Source organism: Anolis sagrei, chromosome 2 (genome assembly GCF_037176765.1).
Source record: "Anolis sagrei isolate rAnoSag1 chromosome 2, rAnoSag1.mat, whole genome shotgun sequence".
Taxonomy (NCBI): Eukaryota; Metazoa; Chordata; class Lepidosauria; order Squamata; family Dactyloidae; genus Anolis; species Anolis sagrei.
The window spans coordinates 169,216,370-169,235,712 of NC_090022.1; the positions used below are offsets into that span (position 1 = coordinate 169,216,370).

The following is a 19,343-nucleotide window of genomic DNA, read 5'->3' on the forward strand; positions in this document are numbered from 1 at the left end:
TCCAACCTGTCGGTCTTCAAGGGTTTAACCCATTGTGCTACCAAGGGCTCCAAGTCTTTAAATGAAAAAAACTTTGATTACTTCTTTGTGTCAGGAGATGTCTTTCAAATATTTGTGCTTTCCTTGATTTGGTTCTCAAGGAAATAGTTATTCGTGTATTTCTAGTTGCTTGCAAAAGTTGGCAATGCAGCAATAAAGTAGTTATGCATTTCCTGTTTCTTTTAAAATAAAAGGTCATTTCCTAATGCAGTGGTGGTGAGTGCGTTGTGAAAGAGAAGCTCTGTGTGTACACAAAGTCAGCTACTGAGAGAATTTCAGTTCTCTTTTAGAGTTGAGCTCCTCAGTTGAGATCAACTCTCCAGGAGAAGGAAGAGACTGGGGACACTCCTGTAATGGCTTTTCCTGAATTTTATAAGTGAAACTGTCCTATTGAGTGGTGGCAGCATGCAATCCTCTACTAAGATGTCCTTGGTCTAACTACCAGGAAGTGAGGAAGAAGTCAGTTTGAGGCAGACTGGGGAATCAGCCAGAAATCTCTTCCCAGAAAAATACACAGCATGCCAGTCAGAAAGGCCCTACAAGAGAAATAAAAAGATAAAATGGCTGAATTGGACTTAAAACAGATCCTGGAACATGTCCAATGTGTTCCAAGAGGGTGTAAACATGGGTTGTTGTAGGTTTTTTCGGGCTATATGGCCATGTTCCAGAGGCATTCTTTCCTGACGTTTCACCTGCATCTATGGCAAGCATCCTCAGAGGTAGTGATGTCTGTTGGAACTAGGAAAATTGGGTTTATATATCTGTTGAATGATTAGGGTGGGAGAAAGAACTCTTGGCTGCTGGAGCTAGGTGTGAATGTTTCAACTGACCACCTTGATTAGCATTTGATGGCCTGGCTGTTTTTTTGGTGTGGCTTGTTAGTGCCTGGGGGAATCTTTTGTTGAGCGGTGATTCGTTGTCCCTGAATGTTTCGTCTCTGTTGTTTGCTGTTGTAATTTTAGAGATTTTTTAAATACTGGTGGAATTTTTGGTTTTGTCTGTTGGTGTGGACAGCTATCTTTTTCTCCATTTTTCTGTAAGTGAGGTTGTCTATTTTGTCCCAGTCCTGGGAATTCATCTTCTGGCTGATGTTGATATGGAGGTGCAACAGTTCCTTGTCTGCGTTTGCGAGTCCTTTGCGGATGGTGTGAATTCTCTCTCGTAAGAGGTTGCGCTCCAGGTGATCATAGATCCGGCAAGCCTATGGTGTTTTGAAGGTCCTTATGGCTGCAAGAAATCTGTGTCTCTGCAGCGTAGAAGGAAAGTCAGGGAGCACAGTATATGTGCTTTCCTGGTCCTTAGTTTTTCCAATTTTCGTGTGTCTTGGAACAGTTTCTCCCCGTAGAGTTGTTCAATGTATTGTCGAAGGCTTTCATGGCCAGAATCACTGGATTGTTGTAAGTTTTTTTGGGCTATATGGCCCCTGTGCCGGCAGGACTGAAGACCGACAGGTCGCAGGTTCAAATTTGGGGAGAGGCGGATGAGCTCCCTCTATCAGCTCCAGCTCCACATGTGGAGACATGAGAGAAGCCTCCCACAACGATGATAAAAACATCAAATCATCTGGGTGTCCCCTGGGCAACGTCCTTATAGATAGCCAATTCTCTCACACCAGAAGCAACTTGCAGTTTCTCAAGTCGCTCCTGACATGACAAAGAAAAGCTACACTGTAGCTCAAATCCAAATCTGTTCTTAACTACCCAGTACCTTTTTTGCAGGATTTTACAAGACGTTTAATATTAGGATTGACCTCTCCTCACTCAGTCCCACCCAGGTAAGAGTGAAACACCGGGATTGTGGCGCAGCCGGCTGAGTGTCAGCTGCATTAAGATCACTCTGACCAAAAGGTCATGAGTTCGAAGCCAGCCCGGGTTGGAGTGGGTTTCCAACCAATTGTGTGTAGCCTGTTGTCGACCTTTGCAACCCGAAAGACAGTTGCATCTGTCAAGTAGGAAAATTAGGTACCACCTTTAAAAAGTGTGGGGAGGCTAAATTAACTGATTTATGAGGCCATAAAGAAGACTCCAGCAAAGCATTCCAGCGGGGAAGCATGCGGGGAATGCGGAAGTGCTTCATCAACGTCGCAGATGGATGATGAAAGCGACAGCTCCCTTGGCGGTCAGAAAAAGTTAGATAGCCTCTGTGTATGTCTGTATATGTTTGTATGTCAAAAATTGGCATTGAATGTTTGCCATATATGTGTACACTGTAATCCGCCCTGAGTCCCCTGCAGGATGAGAAGGGCGGAATAGAAAAGCTGTAAATAAATAAATAAATAAGTAAATGTAAATAAACAACTAAGACTGCTCACCTGGTCCTTGGTTTTCCCCTCACGTTCTCTGATGTACGTAGTAACAATTCTCTCAGTTTCTTCTCGCAGTCTGGGATAAGAACCAAGCTGAGGACAAGGGGGAAAGAGATCAGATCTCTGCGGCATCACACATTAATTCACATAGATACAAAGGGACAGAGGAAGGGAAGGAACGGGTTGTCTCCCAGCTATACCATTTACAAAGTAAAGAATCAAGGGGGGTGGCAACTTCAGTAAAGATCCCCCAAAATATGGGTGTCTTAATATATACCTTATGCTCCCCTATGGTCTTTTTCTGGGAAACAACCCAAGATCCCTGTGATGTTTAGAGGAGAAAAGGAAGACACAGGTGGCTGGATATTAGTGCTACAGGAGGAAAGAGAGCTACCTGTGTTTTTATTAAATATAAAAGGCTACTATAAGTTCTTTGATTACATAATGCCAGAGTGCTCCTTCATCTTAAATAGTATTGGAGCTCTTTACTCAGTATGTATGTACAACTCTTCTGGCACGCAAGAGTCCAAAAGCAGTGTCCTCGAGGCTGCTCCACTAAAGCTGCTCCAGTCCAAGCAATATCTGTGCAGTGCTACTGAAGGACCTTGCTATGAAGCCACTCCAAGGATAGAAGCTCATAGGAAAGGTAATCCAACAACCATAAAGCCAAATGGGCAAATGAGCATTCTGGTTAAGGTCCCCTGAAGGGGACACAGCCTGAGTGTTTTAAGGAACAGCAACCTTTAGAGGAGTCCAGCTGGGCACAAACACAGCTTGGCCTTACATAAATACAGGGCATGTTTTCTTTTACATAGGCATCACAAGCAGCCATATTCCAGGAGATAGGAAAACGTAGGGAGATGAGGAAAAAGAGTACAGACTCATTACCTTCTCTGCACACTTTTTAATGACCATGGCCAGCTCTGAGACCACCAGATCAACACACTTCAAACTGGGCTCTTTGAGCTTTATAATCTGTTTTTTCACTATGGCTTCAAAAGCCATGTCAGGTGTGAAGAGCCCCGTCCTGTACCATGCAGAAAGCGCGAACAGAAAGGCGAGAATTCGAAGAACAGGGAGAAAAAAAAGTAACAGAGAGATTCAACAGGTTAGTAATGTGCAAATGAAAAAGCAGCAGCACTTCCTCAGGAAGATCTTTCTTATGCTGTAAACTACTAACAAGGAATTAGCCCTCCAAGGATCTCTTGAGTCGAGCTGCTCAGTAGCACTCACAACAGCCCCAAGACTTGGCAAAGGAATGGTGTCTTGGCTTCCTATTACCTGAGAGGCCTTTCAAATGATAATAGGAGGGGTTTGGCAAAAAGAATGAAAATGTTCTTGCTGACAAAGGCAAAAAAAAATACCACTGCACAGAGAGAGAGGAATTGGATAATGGCTTTAGCTTTTTCCTGTAATCATTAGTTTGATCAGGAATTGCCAAACAGTAAAGCAGATCAGGACTTGAAATGATGGGCCTGCTCCTGACCTTTTATGCAGTCACCGAACTCGCTGCAAAAATGTGAACATTGTTTTTTCATTTTGTTTTTAAAGACGCAGGCCAACCTCACCTCTGGGAGTATCAGTCACATCTGTGAGTATGACAGCTCCTCAATCCTCTAACAACAAATCCATTCTTTAAAAATGGAAGTGAGATCTTAAAAACCAGATGTGACCTTCCAGTCATTTCCTGTTTCATTCTGAGTAACTGGTATAGCTCCTGAAAAATCTAAGAACCAGAAAGAATGGCTATCTGACCCTGAAACTTGTCCATTCCTGACAGAAAAGTAATGGGTGATACAGTCAAAAGGCATCAATCAAACTTCTAAAGGATTGGAAAGGCCAAAAAAGCTCAGCTATGTTTGAATGAGACACATATTTCTGCTTTCCTCGAGTGCTATATTGCTGCCTACTTGCCTCTTGAGAGGGTTATTGAACATGGGCTGGGGTAGGGACTGCATTTATACTACAAAACATAGTTGAGTGGAACTAATTTATATTTTGGATGTTATTTGGAGCAAGTGCGGTAAAAAATCCTTATTCAGCAAGACTCAATCACATGCTGAGTGCAAATCCTTTTCCATGTGGCAAACAGATGTGAGGTGGTGGGGTAATGGGGTAGTGGAGAAGAAGGCCATAATAAAAATATTCACAATTTTGGATGCCATTAGGTTTTTAAAAACTGGTTTGCACTCTTGCTGCAGTTCTTGCCAACACAGAAAATCAAATCCCAAAGATGCTGGAGTCCTTTGGTGTGGATATGGCCTATGTGTTTCCAGGCAGTATGAGGAAAGAGGGTTGACATGATTGGATGCTGATCTGTATATAAAAATATTACCCTAATGTATCTGTGGGAATGTCAAGCTGCAGTCCTTCTCCAGAACATGTTAGGTTCCATAAGCAGAAAATATTCTGCATGGAGCATCACAGCCTTCTACATGTAATCTGAAGTGGTATTTATTTATTATTTATTTATGGGCATTTATATGCCGCCCTTCTCACCCCGAAAGGGACTCAGAGCGGTTCCTCAAGCCTCTAACAACAAATCCATTCTTTAAAAATGGAAGTGAGATCTCAAAAACCAGATGTGACCTTCCAGTCATTTCCTGTTTCATTCTGTAACTGGTATAGCTCCTGAAAAATGTATTCATACAATATATTATATTATTAGCATAGCACAATATCAGTATTATATATTACTATATTGCACTATACCATTATATTGCAATATTATTAGTAATATTACATGTAATGTAAATATATAATTATAATATTGTATTATTACTAGTATATGTGGTACAAGCCCACAGGAAGGCTGACATCAGTAAAATGTGGTTTGCTTTGGTAGTCTGTCATTCATGTTAATGTTTACAGACTACCCATCTTGCCCCACAATGTCGAGATATTTAGTCTGCAAAGAATGTCCCTTCCCAATCTCTGATATTTGTCTGTCATTGTAGTGTCTTTGTAGTGCCGCCAAACACTTCCATTTCACAGCTTTCTCCTACACCCAGCTCTTTTGAAGGTCAATAGGAACTCAAGTGTTAGATAAGTGTTGCCTTTGGCTCAGTCTAGGAGTATGAGTATACTAGAGGACTGGTCCACTTTAAATATTCCTTTGGCATATTAACTCAAGAAAGCTGCTCAACATCTGCTCAGACACCTTGCAGGGCAAAAGACAGCAGAAGATCCCGTTACATTTGGACAGATGGAAACTGAAGGACCTTGGAGAGCAAGTGCTGGCTTCTTCACATTACATCAACAAAAGCACACAATTTCTCTGTCAGAAACAGACCCAAGGTCCAATCTATTGCATACACCACTGCAACAAGCAAGCAATGTAAACCGCTCTTAAGGGGAGCATTTTCACTATTTTTGTTAATAACAGGTTTTTGCCAAGGTCAACATACAGGCAACATGAATCTGAGGCTTCAGTCTGAACACCTTGCTTTTCAATCCCGAAAAGAGAGCAAGGAGAAGTCAGTTACCTATGGTGTCAGCTTTTCAATATGTAAATAACCATATGGACAAGACGACTGCATAGGAACATTGCTGCTCTCAACAGATGAATGCCTTTACAGTGATTGTGATTCATTACTTCAACCAATACATTGGAAACAAATTTGCACAAGTGACATCTTTGCTCCGTGAAAACTTACATTTTGCAAAAAACTTAAGGAAGCGGTTTAAATGGCAAATCAAGAAGCCATGCACTTAGAGAGGGGTCAGGAGTCAAGAAGGATCTGCCCACTTGCCTGAGTAACCTCCAGAGAGCTTAGAAACACTTATGTTATGAGGATGAAAGCAGGAAAGGCTGTGGCCCAGAGCAGTCCTGCTTGCATTGACACACAATACAAAAATTGCAATCTGAATAATATAGATGTTGTACGGTAGCACCTCGTCAGAAGCTTGTGAAACAGGACAGTGTCTCCCACTGAAAAAAACCCTAGCTTCCGTTTCTGCACCAACCAATCAAGATTTCAGAAGGTGCCTGCAAGCAATGCTGGGAGGTTGCTGAAGGCAAGATGGGCAGATTAGAACAGTGCAGTTTGGGCAGATTTCCCCACCCCAGTCAAAAAGAGCTAGGTTGCCTCCAGCTAGTTTCAATACCTTACTGGTACATTGTCTAACTGTATTGATTAACTCCTGAATAACCAGGTCGACACACTTCAAACAAGGCTCTTTCAGCTTGACCACCTGCTTTTTCACAATGGCCTCAAATGCCAAGTCTGGTGTGAACAGCCCCGTCCTACAGTCATCCACACGCAGGAGGGAAGGAGGGCACAGACATGGCAGAGAAGAAGAAAAAAACAAGGGGGAAAGAACACAGTTTAAAGACTGGAAATATTCTACATTGCAATTCCCATCGGACAATAATTTTGCGATTTAAAAAGTTCCCTCTCACCAGTAACACACTTCCATTAAATAATACAGGCCCCAAAATCATCAGAAAATGAAAAGGCTGTTGAGGGCAAGGGAGAAAATAAAATGTGTTTCTGCTATATGGCAACATTCTGCAAACTGAATACAGTAATGGTTGATTGACATGGATGTAGAAGGGAAAGAAGCAGTTGACATTCTAAGGATACAAACTTTATGGGAGGTAGTAAAAGATAACTCACAACAGAGGCCAGAGAAAAGTAAAGGATGGAGACCTGGTAAGGTATCATTATTACAGATATTTTCGCCAAAACAGATAAAGGAGAAAAGGGGCATAACATCTTTTGTTCTGGAAGCAATGAACTTCACATGAAGTGATAATCTTCTCCTCCCCGAGCAGAATTTCAGAACCTCCTGGCCTATATATTAAATCTTTGACCCATTTATAGAGATAAACAGATGTATTTATAAGTTTATATTTAATTATTTGCAGAAGCAGACCACCATATCTTGAATTTTTATTTGCATAACAAACAAAACAAAGATGGCTGAGAGGCACCACTCAAAAGTGCTGAACTATTTTCACTGCTCCCCTGTGTGATGGATGTGGTACAATTACTTGCCAATAGAAGGCCAGCCCTAGGCTTTTCTTTTCCCTCCTTTCTTGATCAAACATCTTCAAGGAGGGGAGGAATGTAAAGCTCCATGCATGCTGAAAGGAGATCATCATTTTAGTTCCCTGCATCTTCTCAGTAACATATTCCTTTGTGGGCAAAATGAGAGACACTATCGGTAGCAGAGACTTCCCAGCCTGATGGCCAATAAGCCTTAGAAGTCCAATATATCACAAAGCACATATCCCAAATGTGATGTTGCACTATATCAAATCAGCTAACTGTTGCAATACTTGCCTTACACCATGGATGTTTTTGATCGCATAGCTGATTTCTCGCCTCAAATCCTTCTCATCAAACTCCATCTAAAAGGAAAAGAGCCCAATACTAAAGCAGGCTGAAAGACAATTTTTCCGTGCATTCCTAATCTTTTTTTTTTCTTACTTACTTACAATTGCCAACATAGCGATGAACCATGATCACAAACCATCTTTAGAGAGAACTGAGGTCTTGTTCCAGGAAGCAAAGATATACAGGGTGAGGCAGCATAACTTCCTTTTTTAAAATGCGCGCCATTCAGTCGGTTGAAGATGTGGCGGAGCGTTAGTGGTCTCGTTCGAGAGGCGGGAGTATAAAGTTTTGTCCTGACACAGTTCAGTCGCCATCATGCGTTGGAACAGTGAGGAGCGTGCTTTTGCCGTTGAGGCCTACTTTTCGAGCGGATTTGGAGTGGCCAGCCCGCTCTCCAGATTTGGCCCCTTGTGATTTTTTTCTATGGGGTTTTTTGAAATCCCGTGTTTATGTGAACCGTCCAAGGACCCTACAAGATTTGAAGACCAACATCCAGGAAGAAATTGCCAACATAACGCCTGCTATGCTGGCAAGAGTCATGACAAACGCCAGAAATTAGTTTACTCAAATAATGGAGAATGGGGGATGTCACCTACCTAATTTGATCTTCAAAACTACGTAAAACAAAACTTTTAGGTAAGTGCCTACATTATTAAAAATAATTCTGATTCATGCAATGGGTTTTATTAAATTTTGAAAAAAGGAAGTTATGCTGCCTCACCCTGGAGTAGGCAAGAGCAGGTTACTTACCCATGAACATTGGCCTCAGTGAAAAGAGGGCATCCCTAAAGCAGTAGCTCCAGAACATTTTTTCTGATACCTCTCTCAAATGTGACTACTACTCACACCATTCCTTAAGCAGCATGGCAACTGCAGTGAAATTAATGTGGAGGACATTCATGTGGGGAGCATGAACATAACAGGCAATATTAACAAACTACAGTAGCGATCCAACAACATAAAGAACAAACAACTAATTTCCCTCCCCCCTTTCTTTGTAGGAAAGATTTGGCAACTCAGAAAGGTCTTAATCAGAATGAGACTAGTTTCCATTTGAAGTTCCATCCACCAAAAGTCATGTGCAGGTATAGGACACACAACCAGACTAGGGCCCTATAGAAGATGCCTTTTGTCATCAATCAAAAGCCATGTGCAAGTGTAGGACACAACAACCAGACTAGCTTCTCTTTGAAGATCCTTCTATGACTGGAGCCATATAGAAAATGTATTTTGTCATCCACCAAAAGATGTAGCCATGTGCAAATGTAGGACACACAGCAAATTTCCCAATCATCTTGTAGAAGAAAACAGTATTTACAAGTCTGTGCTTTGAATGCATACATCTCCTATGACAACCTACAGCAACAGATGAAGTAAACATATTTGAAAATTATCTAATCCCTCTGGAGAGCACTGTCCCCATCACTTTTACCTTGACTAGTTCAAAGGGGAACCTTTCATGGAAGATGCGATTTATTCGGGCTCCACCTGAGAGTTCAAGGGTATCCACCTGGTCTCCAGATCCTTCGATTCTCTTCTCAAAGTCTACAGCAAACTGCTGGACCATCCTGCACACAGAGATAAATGGAGGTGAATAAAATATTTCCACCACCCTAAAATTGTCTGTATCATCAAAAGCTCTGACCAGCCAATCAGGGACATATATTCAAACTAATGTTTTATTGGATCAGTATTTGTTGATCTATATGTCCAAAAATAATGCAACACAGAAAGAAGAGACAAACGTCTTAGTAAAGCTGTTCTTAATGCACACGTTAATTTTTTTAATGTATGTATCATTGTTACAACATAATTTTATACATTTTCTTTATAATGGAAAAAACAGCAAAACAAAAAACCAACTCCACATAAAAAGTAATAGAATTAGAACCCAGAGGTTTTATTTTTAAAAGGACGTGTCTTACCCTATCTGAACGTTACAGTAGATCAGAAGTGGATCCAATAAGAGTAATAAACACACACAACTGTATATGTAACCTACACATTCAGCCTATGCAGTCTGTGCATTCATAAATATATCAGTTGTGAAAACTCAGCTGTTCTTTTTGATTAGGAATTACCTTAGCACAATGAACACAGCCTAGACTTTTCCTCATCAAAGAGAATTCAAACAGGCCGGTTTACAAAAAATAGATTTATTCCTGAACATCGAAGTTTCCCTCCATACTAGGTGACTAAGAAAGCCAAGCTGGAGAGTTTCATACTGACATGGCACTGGGGGCTGTGCGGTGGTGGCTGGAGTGTGGAGGGATGGGTATGTTGTTTTTGTGATGTGTGCTGGGGAAATAATTTAATTACATTGTACAATATATAATGACAATAAAGTTATTCTATTCTGGGTTGTTGTAGGTTTTTTCGGGCTATATGGCCATGTTCTAGAGCAGTGTTTCTCAACCTTCCAAATGCCGCGACCCCTTAATACAGTTCCTCATGTTGTGGTGACCCTCCCAACCATAACTTTATTTTGCTACTTCATAACTGTAATTTTGCTCCTGTTATGAATCATAATGTAATTAATTATCTGATAAGCACGATGTATTTTCATTCACTGGACCAAATTTGGCACAAATACCCAATATGCCCAAATTTGAATAGTGGTGGGGTTGGTTGGGGGGGGGGGGAGGGGGTTGATTGATTTTGTCATTTGGGAGTTGTAGTTGCTGGGATTTATAGTTCACCTACAATCAAAGAGCATTCTTAACCCCACCAACAATTGAATTGGGCCAAACTTGGCACACAAAGAAGCCAACAGAAAACACTGGAAAGGTTTGGTGGGCATTGACCTTGAGTTTGTAGTTGTAGTTCACCTACATCCAGAGGTGGACTCAAACAATGATGGATCTGGACCAAACTTGGCACAAATACTCAATATGCCCAAATGGGAACACTGGTGGAGTTTGGGGGAAATAGATCTTGACATTTTGGAGTTGTATTTGTTGGGATTTATACTTCACCTACAATCAAAGAGCATTCTGAACCCCATCAACAATCGAATTGTGCCAAACTTCTCACACAGAACCCCCATGACCAACAGAAAATACTGTGTTTTTTGATGGTCTTTGGTGACCCCTCTGACACTCCCTGGCGACCCCCGCAGGGGTCCCGACCCCCAGGTTGAGAACCACTGTTCTAGAGGCATTCTCTCCTGACGTTTCGCCTGCATCTATGGCAAGCATCCTCAGACATAGTGAGGTCTGTTGGAACTAGAAAATGGGTTTATATATCTGTGAAATGACTGGGGGGGGGGGGGACGACAAAGAACTTTTGCCTGTTGGAGCTGGGTGTGAATGTTTCCACTAACCACCTTGATTACCATTGGTAGTTTTTTGGTGTGGCTTGTTAGTGCCTGGAGGAATCTTTTGTTGAGAGGTGATTAGATGTTCCAGATTGTTTCCTATCTGTTGTTTTGCTGTTGTAATTTTAGAGTTTTTTAATACTGGTAGCCAGATTTTGTTCATTTTCATGAACCTACAACAACCCTGTGATTCCGGCTATGAAAGCCTTCAACAATACATTATTCTATTCTATTCTAAAAGCATCTTCCACTCGAAACTGTTTGCACACCAACAGAAGCAAGATACGCGCACTGTTCCTTTATAAGCAAGGTGATCCACAAATACCAAGAACTACTATCCTGATGCTCTGATAAGGGAGAGAGCAATATCAGCAGAATGTGAGGCCTCTGGACATTTCAGCACATGAGGAGGCAGGGCAAAGCAAAAGCACCCCATGAAAGACACCCCCCCCCCCAACTGTTCTGTGGTCTTTGAACAGCTGACATAAAAATCACTTGTTGTGGTACAGCACAAAACAAACTTCCAAAATTTAGCTTTCAAACACAGTGGAACATTCTGGTGAGTTCATGGGGGAAGGAAGATACTTTGCAATTGATATGCAGGCCTAAAAGCTACATTCTCTAATGAAGCCTGCCTCCACCTAGTGGTCAGCCAGAAGCTTTTTTGCTCAGTTCCAAAATTGTAAATCAGTAATTGTATTTGTTGAAAAATAAGTTTAAAATGCAGATCTGGGTGCCAGACTGCACAGCAGTGTAGGTATTCTTTAAGTACAAATGGAAGGTCCAAAACCATTTTAAGGCCACAAGACAGTGCTTTGTCTTTATGCCATAGACCTCAGACTAAGTCTCTTTCCATAGTTATCTTCTGATGCACAATGCTCTTTCTCTTCAGACACATAAACATGAGTTGTATAAGATCTGTGATATATCAAAAACAGTGTTGCCCTGGATTCCTCTGGCACTATACCTCCCTCCCTTTTTAACACTCTTGAAAATCTTCCTTATCATTACGACGTTTAACTCTCACACCCTGCTCCAACAAAACCCAGAAGAAATGTCACTGCATTATTTTACATACATCCCTTGCTATCTTTATCTTCTTCCCACTCTCCATTGAAATGCTTTAGCATTCTTCCAGGATAAAAGCCCATCATATGGGAAGTTATAAAATAAAAAGTCATATAAGAACAAAAAGAACTTCTTGATGTTTGATATGACATTTTCCCCAATAAAATTAAATTTTCTTATTTCTTGGAAGCTATATTCTATACCAGGGGTTCTCAAACTAAGGCCCAGAGGCTGAATATGGCCCTCCAAGGTCATTTACCTGGCCCTTGCTCAGGGTCAACCTAAGTCTGAAACAACTTGAAAGCTCACTACTACTACTACTATTACTACTACTACTACAACAACAACAACAACAATCCTATTGTCGAAGGCTTTCATGGTCGGAATCACTGGGTTGTTGTAGGTTTTTTCGGGCTATATGGCCATGTTCTAGAGGCATTCTAGAACATGGCCATATAGCCCGAAAAAACCTGCAACAACCCAACAACAATCCTATCTCATCAGCCCACACTTCTCATTGAAATACTAATAAGTTTATATTTGTTAAAATTGTTCTTCATTTTAATTATTGTATTGTTTTTAAGTGTCTTTTGCACTACAGATAAGATATGTGCAGTGTGCATAGGAATTCTTTCATGTTTTTTTTCAAATTAAAATCCGGCTCTCCAGCAGTTTGAGGGATTGTGACCTGGCCCTCTGTTTAAAATGTTTGAGGACCCCTGTCCTATACAGTCTAGAAAGTTCAACCAAAAAAAAAAACCAATTAAAAAAACCTGGGACAACTTATTAATTTGGGATCAGTGTAACTACTGTACCCTGCCTCTTATTAAACAAAAAATTACCTCTCTAAGTAGAGCAGCAAAAAGCAAGAGATTCATCCATACTGGCAAACCCCAAAAGAAGTAAGACTCAATATACTTTCCCCCCACAATGCCACTTTTGGCCTTTTTAAATGCCTAGATAGGGAAACAGCAGAAAAGGCAACAATGTGAGACTAGACCCTTTGGTGACATTAATGCCTAAATTCCATATTAAAATCCATACATTTGGTCCCAAAACCTGTTTTCGACTTATACATGAGGTAATTTCATCCATGAGTATATACAATGGGTGCAATCTCTTTAGCACTCTATAGACATTTTCTTCTAGGAAATTCTTGCATCATCCATCAATTGATGGTGGACAGTGGAGAAGTAGGTCAAGAACAACTATGGGGACAAAGGTTTCCCCTCCTTTTTCCTAAAGCCTAACACAAGGAGGAAGGAAGCAGCGCAAACAAAAGGCAGAATTTAGTGTAAATTTTGACCTACTGCAACAAGGCTTTGGTTTTTCGTGTAGGGTCATCAGGGCGAAAATTCTTGTATTCTTCCACCTCTTTCTCTAGAGACAGCAGCTGACTTTGGAGTTTGCTACGCAGGGATGGCAGTGTTTCTCGGATATGGTTTGTCAATTGCTTTGGTGAAAAGTACACAGAAATATACAGTAATTTAACATTGGCATCTTTACAAGCGAACAGACCCTTTCTAGCAAAAATGGGCCCCTCTTTTTTTTCAGATACTTACTAGTCTCATTTGCTTTCAAATAGGTGAGGGGACAAACCTCTTATCAGGTAGAGGGGGTGAGAAATTGCCATACCTAAATACACTGTTTACGATAAGTATACCACCCAGGGCCATAGCTGGGGGGGGGGGGGGTGTTAAAAGATCAACCCCACCTTGAAATGTGTCAGGTTAAAAAAGAAACCTGGTTTACACGCAGATTGGTTAATCAGTTTAAATTCATGAGTAAACCAGGTTTCGGGGAGGGGGGTTTAGAACCCTTTCGGGGGTAAGCCCTTAACCCCCCCCCCCCGAACCACCCCCCAGTTCCAGCCTTGACACCACCCTTTCTGCATATGAGTAATTAGGAACAATTGCGTACATATTTCACACTAAGTACTATGATTCTGTCAACTCTGCAAGAAGTAGAGGTGAGCTAGAAATCAAGGCCCTTTCTTTTGACTTACCCTGCGTATTTGAAGCTTAAACCAATTCTGAACTGAATCACACTATAAACTTGTGAAAATTGGGATTAGCAGAAGAAGAAAAAAACCTTATAAATTTGTGTTGAGACTTAAGAGCCATCTGCCTCCCTGATGCGGCACTATTTCAAGTTGACAGAGTTATTTATTTAATTTATGTCCCCACAAATAAGATCCAAACTAGTTAGAAAGCATCAGAAAAAAGATCCACAAGGACAAACCTACCTGATTGAGAACCTTCTGCAAGTGCGGAGTTCCCATACGGTCTGCCATGTGTCTGTAAGCAGGATGGGAAAGGAAGAACTTGCGCTCAGCTGCCAGCGCTGCTCTGATGTCCTTTTTGCCATCAATGTCCTTCTGGCTCCGGTTTACAACTCCAATGTAGCCTATAGGTGAATATTACCCAAAGTTAGTTTCTGTCATACAGCTTGTTCAGTGTTAATTCTGAGAGGGGAGGCTTGATCATATTAGGAGCCCCTGGTAGCGCAGTGGGTTAAACCCCTGTGCCGGCAGGACTGAGGTCGCAGGTTTGAATCTGGGGAGAGGCGGATGAGCTCCCTCTATCACCTCCAGCTCCTCATATGGGGACATGAGAGAAGCCTCCCACAAGGATGATAAAAACATCAAATCATCCAGGCGTCCCCTGGGCAATGTCCTTGCAGACGGCCAATTCTTTCACACCAGAAGCGACTTGCAGCTTCTCAAGTCGCTCCTGACACGACAAAAAATAAATAAATTAGAGAAGCAACTAAAGGAGACCAAATCACCGTGACAGCACAGAGAATGGAACATAACCCATTTCTATTACAGAACTGTGACAAATCACACACTTTGAGTTTCCTTGTCAAGAGAAAAATGGAAAATAATAAACACAACAAAAACAATAACAATAATCCATACTTCAAAATAAATGAGCACATGTGAGGAGGGTGCAGGTTTCAATTGGCAAGGGCTTAGATCTCATCATTTACCATAGGATCTTCCCCATTGTTCCTGGACTCACATCCAATTTCTCAGACTGCCATCCTTAGCACATGAAAGTATTGGAACTCAATATTTACAGAAAACTAAAGGGTTTTTAATTTTTAAAAAGGCGTGAATAGGCTTCTTTTGCTTATTACCATTTAAAGAAGATGGCAAGAGACAATCATAGAATCATATAGTTGGAAGAGACCTCATGGGCCATCCAGTCCAACCCCCTGCCAAAAAGCAGGAACATTGCATTCAAAGCACCCCTGACAGATGGCCTCTGTTTAAAAGCTTCTAAAAAAGGAGCCTCCACCACACTCCAGGGCAGAGACTTCCACTGCTCAATAAAACATCAATGTCCGACTCTCAGTTCAATTGTCAAATCATTTTTGGATCCAATTCCAAAAGAACATGGAACTTACAACAGCCTACAAAAATAACTACAACAGTAGTTATTTTTGAGCAAAAATGTAATAATGTGATTGTTTCCAAGGAAGTACAAATTGAATGTCCTTTATCTGAAATGCCTGGGACCAGAAATGTTATGTATTAAAGTTTTTTCGCCAGATTTTGAAATACTTGTACATATATTATGAGATATCTTGGAAATGGGGCACAAACCGAAACACAAAATTCATTTCTGTTTCATTTACATATAGCCTGAAGGTAATTTTAGGCAAACCACTTTTGTGCATGAAACAAAATCTATGTACACTGAACCGTCAAAAGGCAAAGGAGCTGTAATCACAGCCACCAATATGGACAATTTTGGACTACTTTTTTTCTGGGTCCAGATCCACTCTATCTCTTTTTTCCATTCCCCAGGCGCCCCGCAAGCCTGCAGTTTGCAGCCATTGCCATTTTTGAGCTTCCCCCACCATGTGTGGCAACCACAGATTCTCCAATCCAATTGGAAGTTTCAGCACCCATTCTATATGACGACTCCTGTGTATAAGACTACTCCCGCATATAAGACTACTCCCATGTATAAGACTACCCCACATATAAGACGACCCCTGACTTTTGAGATTTTCTTGGGTTAAAAAGTAGTCTTATACACCAGAATATATGGTATATTCACTTACTATAGGACTGCTGGGCACAACATAACTGCATACACATTAACTGTATATTGCATGATCATTGTGGCATATATTTAGAAACATATAATTAATCTACATGCTTCCTTCATCCAAGCTTCTTTATGAAACTCTTCCTTTACAGAAGACCAGAGATGAGAGAAGGCTGAATTCAATCTATAAAATAGTCCTTGGTTCGAAATTTAAATCAGGAATCTACCTCTCCGCAAAGGTAACAGTTTGTTCTCCAGGACATCTCTAGCATCCGTGCCTTCATCCATCAGATCTAGCTTGGTCATCACCCCAATTGTCCGTAAGCCTGAGAACAAAACAGAACCGCCGGTCAAACGGGATGCAAAGACATAGGAGAGCAAATAAGGACATCACAGAAATGACATCACACACTATTATTTAGTGGATAAATTTGCCTCAACAAAATACCATAATCGAAGCTGTGATAATGAGAAGTAGGGTGCAAGGTTCATCTGGCACCCTATACAGTGGCAGAAGTAGTATAATAAATTACAAAATACTAGGCATCTCAGGGTCATTAAGCTATTTTTTTCTGTTTTAGCAAGTTCCCAATCCTTTACACTGCAATACAATATAGGATAGAATTCAAAGTCATTAAAACTGAGGGTGACAACGACTTTGTCTTATTCTGCTTTGTATTTGAAAGTTATGAGTCATCTTAATTTTATGACTTCTTCCACTACATTCTTTCAGCTTCCAGTTCTCAACCAGGAAATTCCTTTGAAAGATCAGAATTGTACTTCCAATATGTGACTGTAGACAGTCCCTCAAACTGTTAGAGGGTCAGATTGTAATTTGAAAAAAACATGAATGAATTCCTATGCACACTGCACATGTCTTATTTGTAGTGCAAAAAACACTTAGAAACAATACAATAATTAAAATGAAGAACAATTTTAACAAATATAAGCTTATTAGTATTTCAGTAGTGTGGGCCTGCTTTTGGCTGATGAGATAGGATTGTTGTTGTTGTTGTTGTTGTTGTTGTTGTGTGCTTTCAAGTTGTTTCAGACTTGGGTTGACCCTGAGCGAGGGCCAGGTAAATGACCTTGGAGGGCCATATCTGAGCCCCAGGCCTTAGTTTGAGGACCCCTGCTGTAGAAGATCACTTTAATATTGATCTATTCAGTTTTGGGCAGGCCTCCTATTTGAGGAGAGTACCGTTTCAAATTTCCACATTGTCATGGGACTAAGAGAGAGAGAGAGAGAGAGAGAAAGAAAGAAAGAAAGAAAGAAAGAAAGAAAGAAAGAAAAGACTACCACTTTACCTTGTGGGTCCACTTCTTTCGCCATTTTGAGAGCATCCGAGTTGGCCAAATCCATGTTAGCTGGAGTCACAGCAAGAATCAAGCTGCTCTCTCTGCTAATGAACTGCAAGATCATATCTTTGATCTGGTACTCGATGTCTTGGGGTTGGTCACCCACAGGCACCTTAGTGATACCCGGAAGGTCAATCAAAGTCAGATTCAATACTACAAAAATAAATAAATAAAATAAAGAGTAAAGCACAAAAAAAACCCTTCAAGATACGCTTTGCAAAACCTTACCACACAAGGGACGGAAAGCTCTCATCTATTAAAAATCAGAACCGAATATTTAAACAACAGTTTATAAATATTTTTTTCAATATGTAAAAGAAAACCAGAAGGCAAGAAGATTTCATATATGTTCCTCACCATAATTTTGTGTTTTACAAGGTATAGTTATGGCTACTACGTTTACAAAGAGTTCCAAGAGCATGCCATTTTACCACATCGTATTTTACCAAACATAATGTACACCATTCTTACTGCCAATATTGGCAGAAAATATTGTAATAATCCACTCTGAACTATCTGCTCCCCCCCTCCCCCCCCCCCCAATGTACTTTCAAGTACTCTCAACAATTCTGGTATGTATCTAATTAGCTATACCCATTTTTAAAGAGGTTTCCCCAGGAAGCACAAAATCATACCTACCATGCGGTGAATACACCCTCAGGTTAATGGGAATGGGAGAGATGCCTTTGTTTGTTCCTGTGACCCTGTCTGTTTCCGATTCAATCTCCTGCCGGACTTCATCAAAATCTGTAAACTTCTTGGATTTACAATGTAAAAATTCTGCATATTCTGAAAAAAAAAACAAAAAACCAGAAGCCTCTAAGAAGCCTTTCTTTGGGGAGAGGGGGAACATCCCCAAGAGCCTTCTACTATCAACACTTTCCTTACCATCCTCTCTTGATTTTAGGGTTTAGAATCATAGACTTGGAAGAGACCTCATGGACCATCCAGTCCAACCCCCTGCCAAAAAGCAGGAAAATCGCATTCAAAGCAAGTTGCCCATTTCATTTTTGAGACCAAAAAGTTCTGGGAAGATGAGCATTATTTATTTATTTATTTATGTCCTGCTTCATCTCTTCATACAGAGACTCAAAGCAGCTCACAATCAAAACATTATAACCTAAAATATACAAATATCTATATAAATAAAAATGTAATGTTAGTTTGTGGGATTAACGTAACTCAAAAACCACTGGATGAATTGACACCAAATTTGGACACAATACACCTATCAGGCCAACAAGTGACCATCACTCATAGAATCACTGAAAAACACAGCAGAAGAGACTTAAAAACCCAAAAAATACATTACAATGCATGCGCAAAACCACATATACGAGGGGTATTTTTTAAGTAAGGTCCGTTTGAACATAAGTACACAACGAAAGTTTATTTCAAAAAAGTAAATTTATTTTCAGAAAGTACATACTTCACTCTATTTTTCGACATAGTTGCCAAGTTTGTTCAAACACTTATCATACCTCTGAACCAATTTTAAAATACCCTCTTCATAAAAACTTGCCACCTGCTCCGATAACCAAGAGTTCACTGTAATCAAAGAAGGGCGACCAGAGCGGTCCTCATCATGGACGTTGTCACGGCCATCTTTGAATTGCCGTACCCACTTACGCACTTTGCTTTCACTCATAACAGTATCACCGTACACTTCACAAATCTGTCGATGAATTTCTGCAGCAGGCAGGTTCCTTGCTGACAAAAACCGTATCACTGAGCGAACCTCACATGCGGAGGGTGAGTTGATAGTCTTAAACATTTTTGAAGCACAGAACAGAACCGTACAGGTTAGCTACAGAGCGGAAACTGAGCACAGTTGTTCCCGAGGCATGCCGGTA

At 40.8% G+C, this 19,343-nt stretch overlaps 1 protein-coding gene across 5 annotated transcripts in view; it reads right to left on the minus strand.

Moving 5' to 3' along the window:
* DNM2 (dynamin 2) overlaps nucleotides 1–19,343 on the minus strand; it is a 91,644-nt gene that overhangs the window by 44,548 nt on the left and 27,753 nt on the right. For 3 of the 5 annotated variants that reach the window (XR_010909266.1, XM_060763479.2, XM_060763478.2), the window contains exons 3-11: nucleotides 18,130–18,279; nucleotides 17,440–17,643; nucleotides 16,359–16,457; nucleotides 14,316–14,476; nucleotides 13,381–13,523; nucleotides 9,119–9,254; nucleotides 7,633–7,700; nucleotides 6,452–6,590; nucleotides 2,351–2,437 (exon numbers count right to left, since the gene is read on the minus strand). Coding sequence is in view for 4 of the 5 variants with exons in the window: in XM_060763479.2 (XP_060619462.2) it covers nucleotides 2,351–2,437; nucleotides 6,452–6,590; nucleotides 7,633–7,700; nucleotides 9,119–9,254; nucleotides 13,381–13,523; nucleotides 14,316–14,476; nucleotides 16,359–16,457; nucleotides 17,440–17,643; nucleotides 18,130–18,279 (1,187 nt within the window). In the remaining variant the exon portion in view is untranslated. Of the gene's footprint in view, nucleotides 1–2,350; nucleotides 2,438–3,232; nucleotides 3,372–6,451; nucleotides 6,591–7,632; nucleotides 7,701–9,118; nucleotides 9,255–13,380; nucleotides 13,524–14,315; nucleotides 14,477–16,358; nucleotides 16,458–17,439; nucleotides 17,644–18,129; nucleotides 18,280–19,343 lie in introns of all 5 variants that reach the window. The other 2 variants (XM_060763481.2, XM_060763480.2) reach the window with 1 other exon arrangement.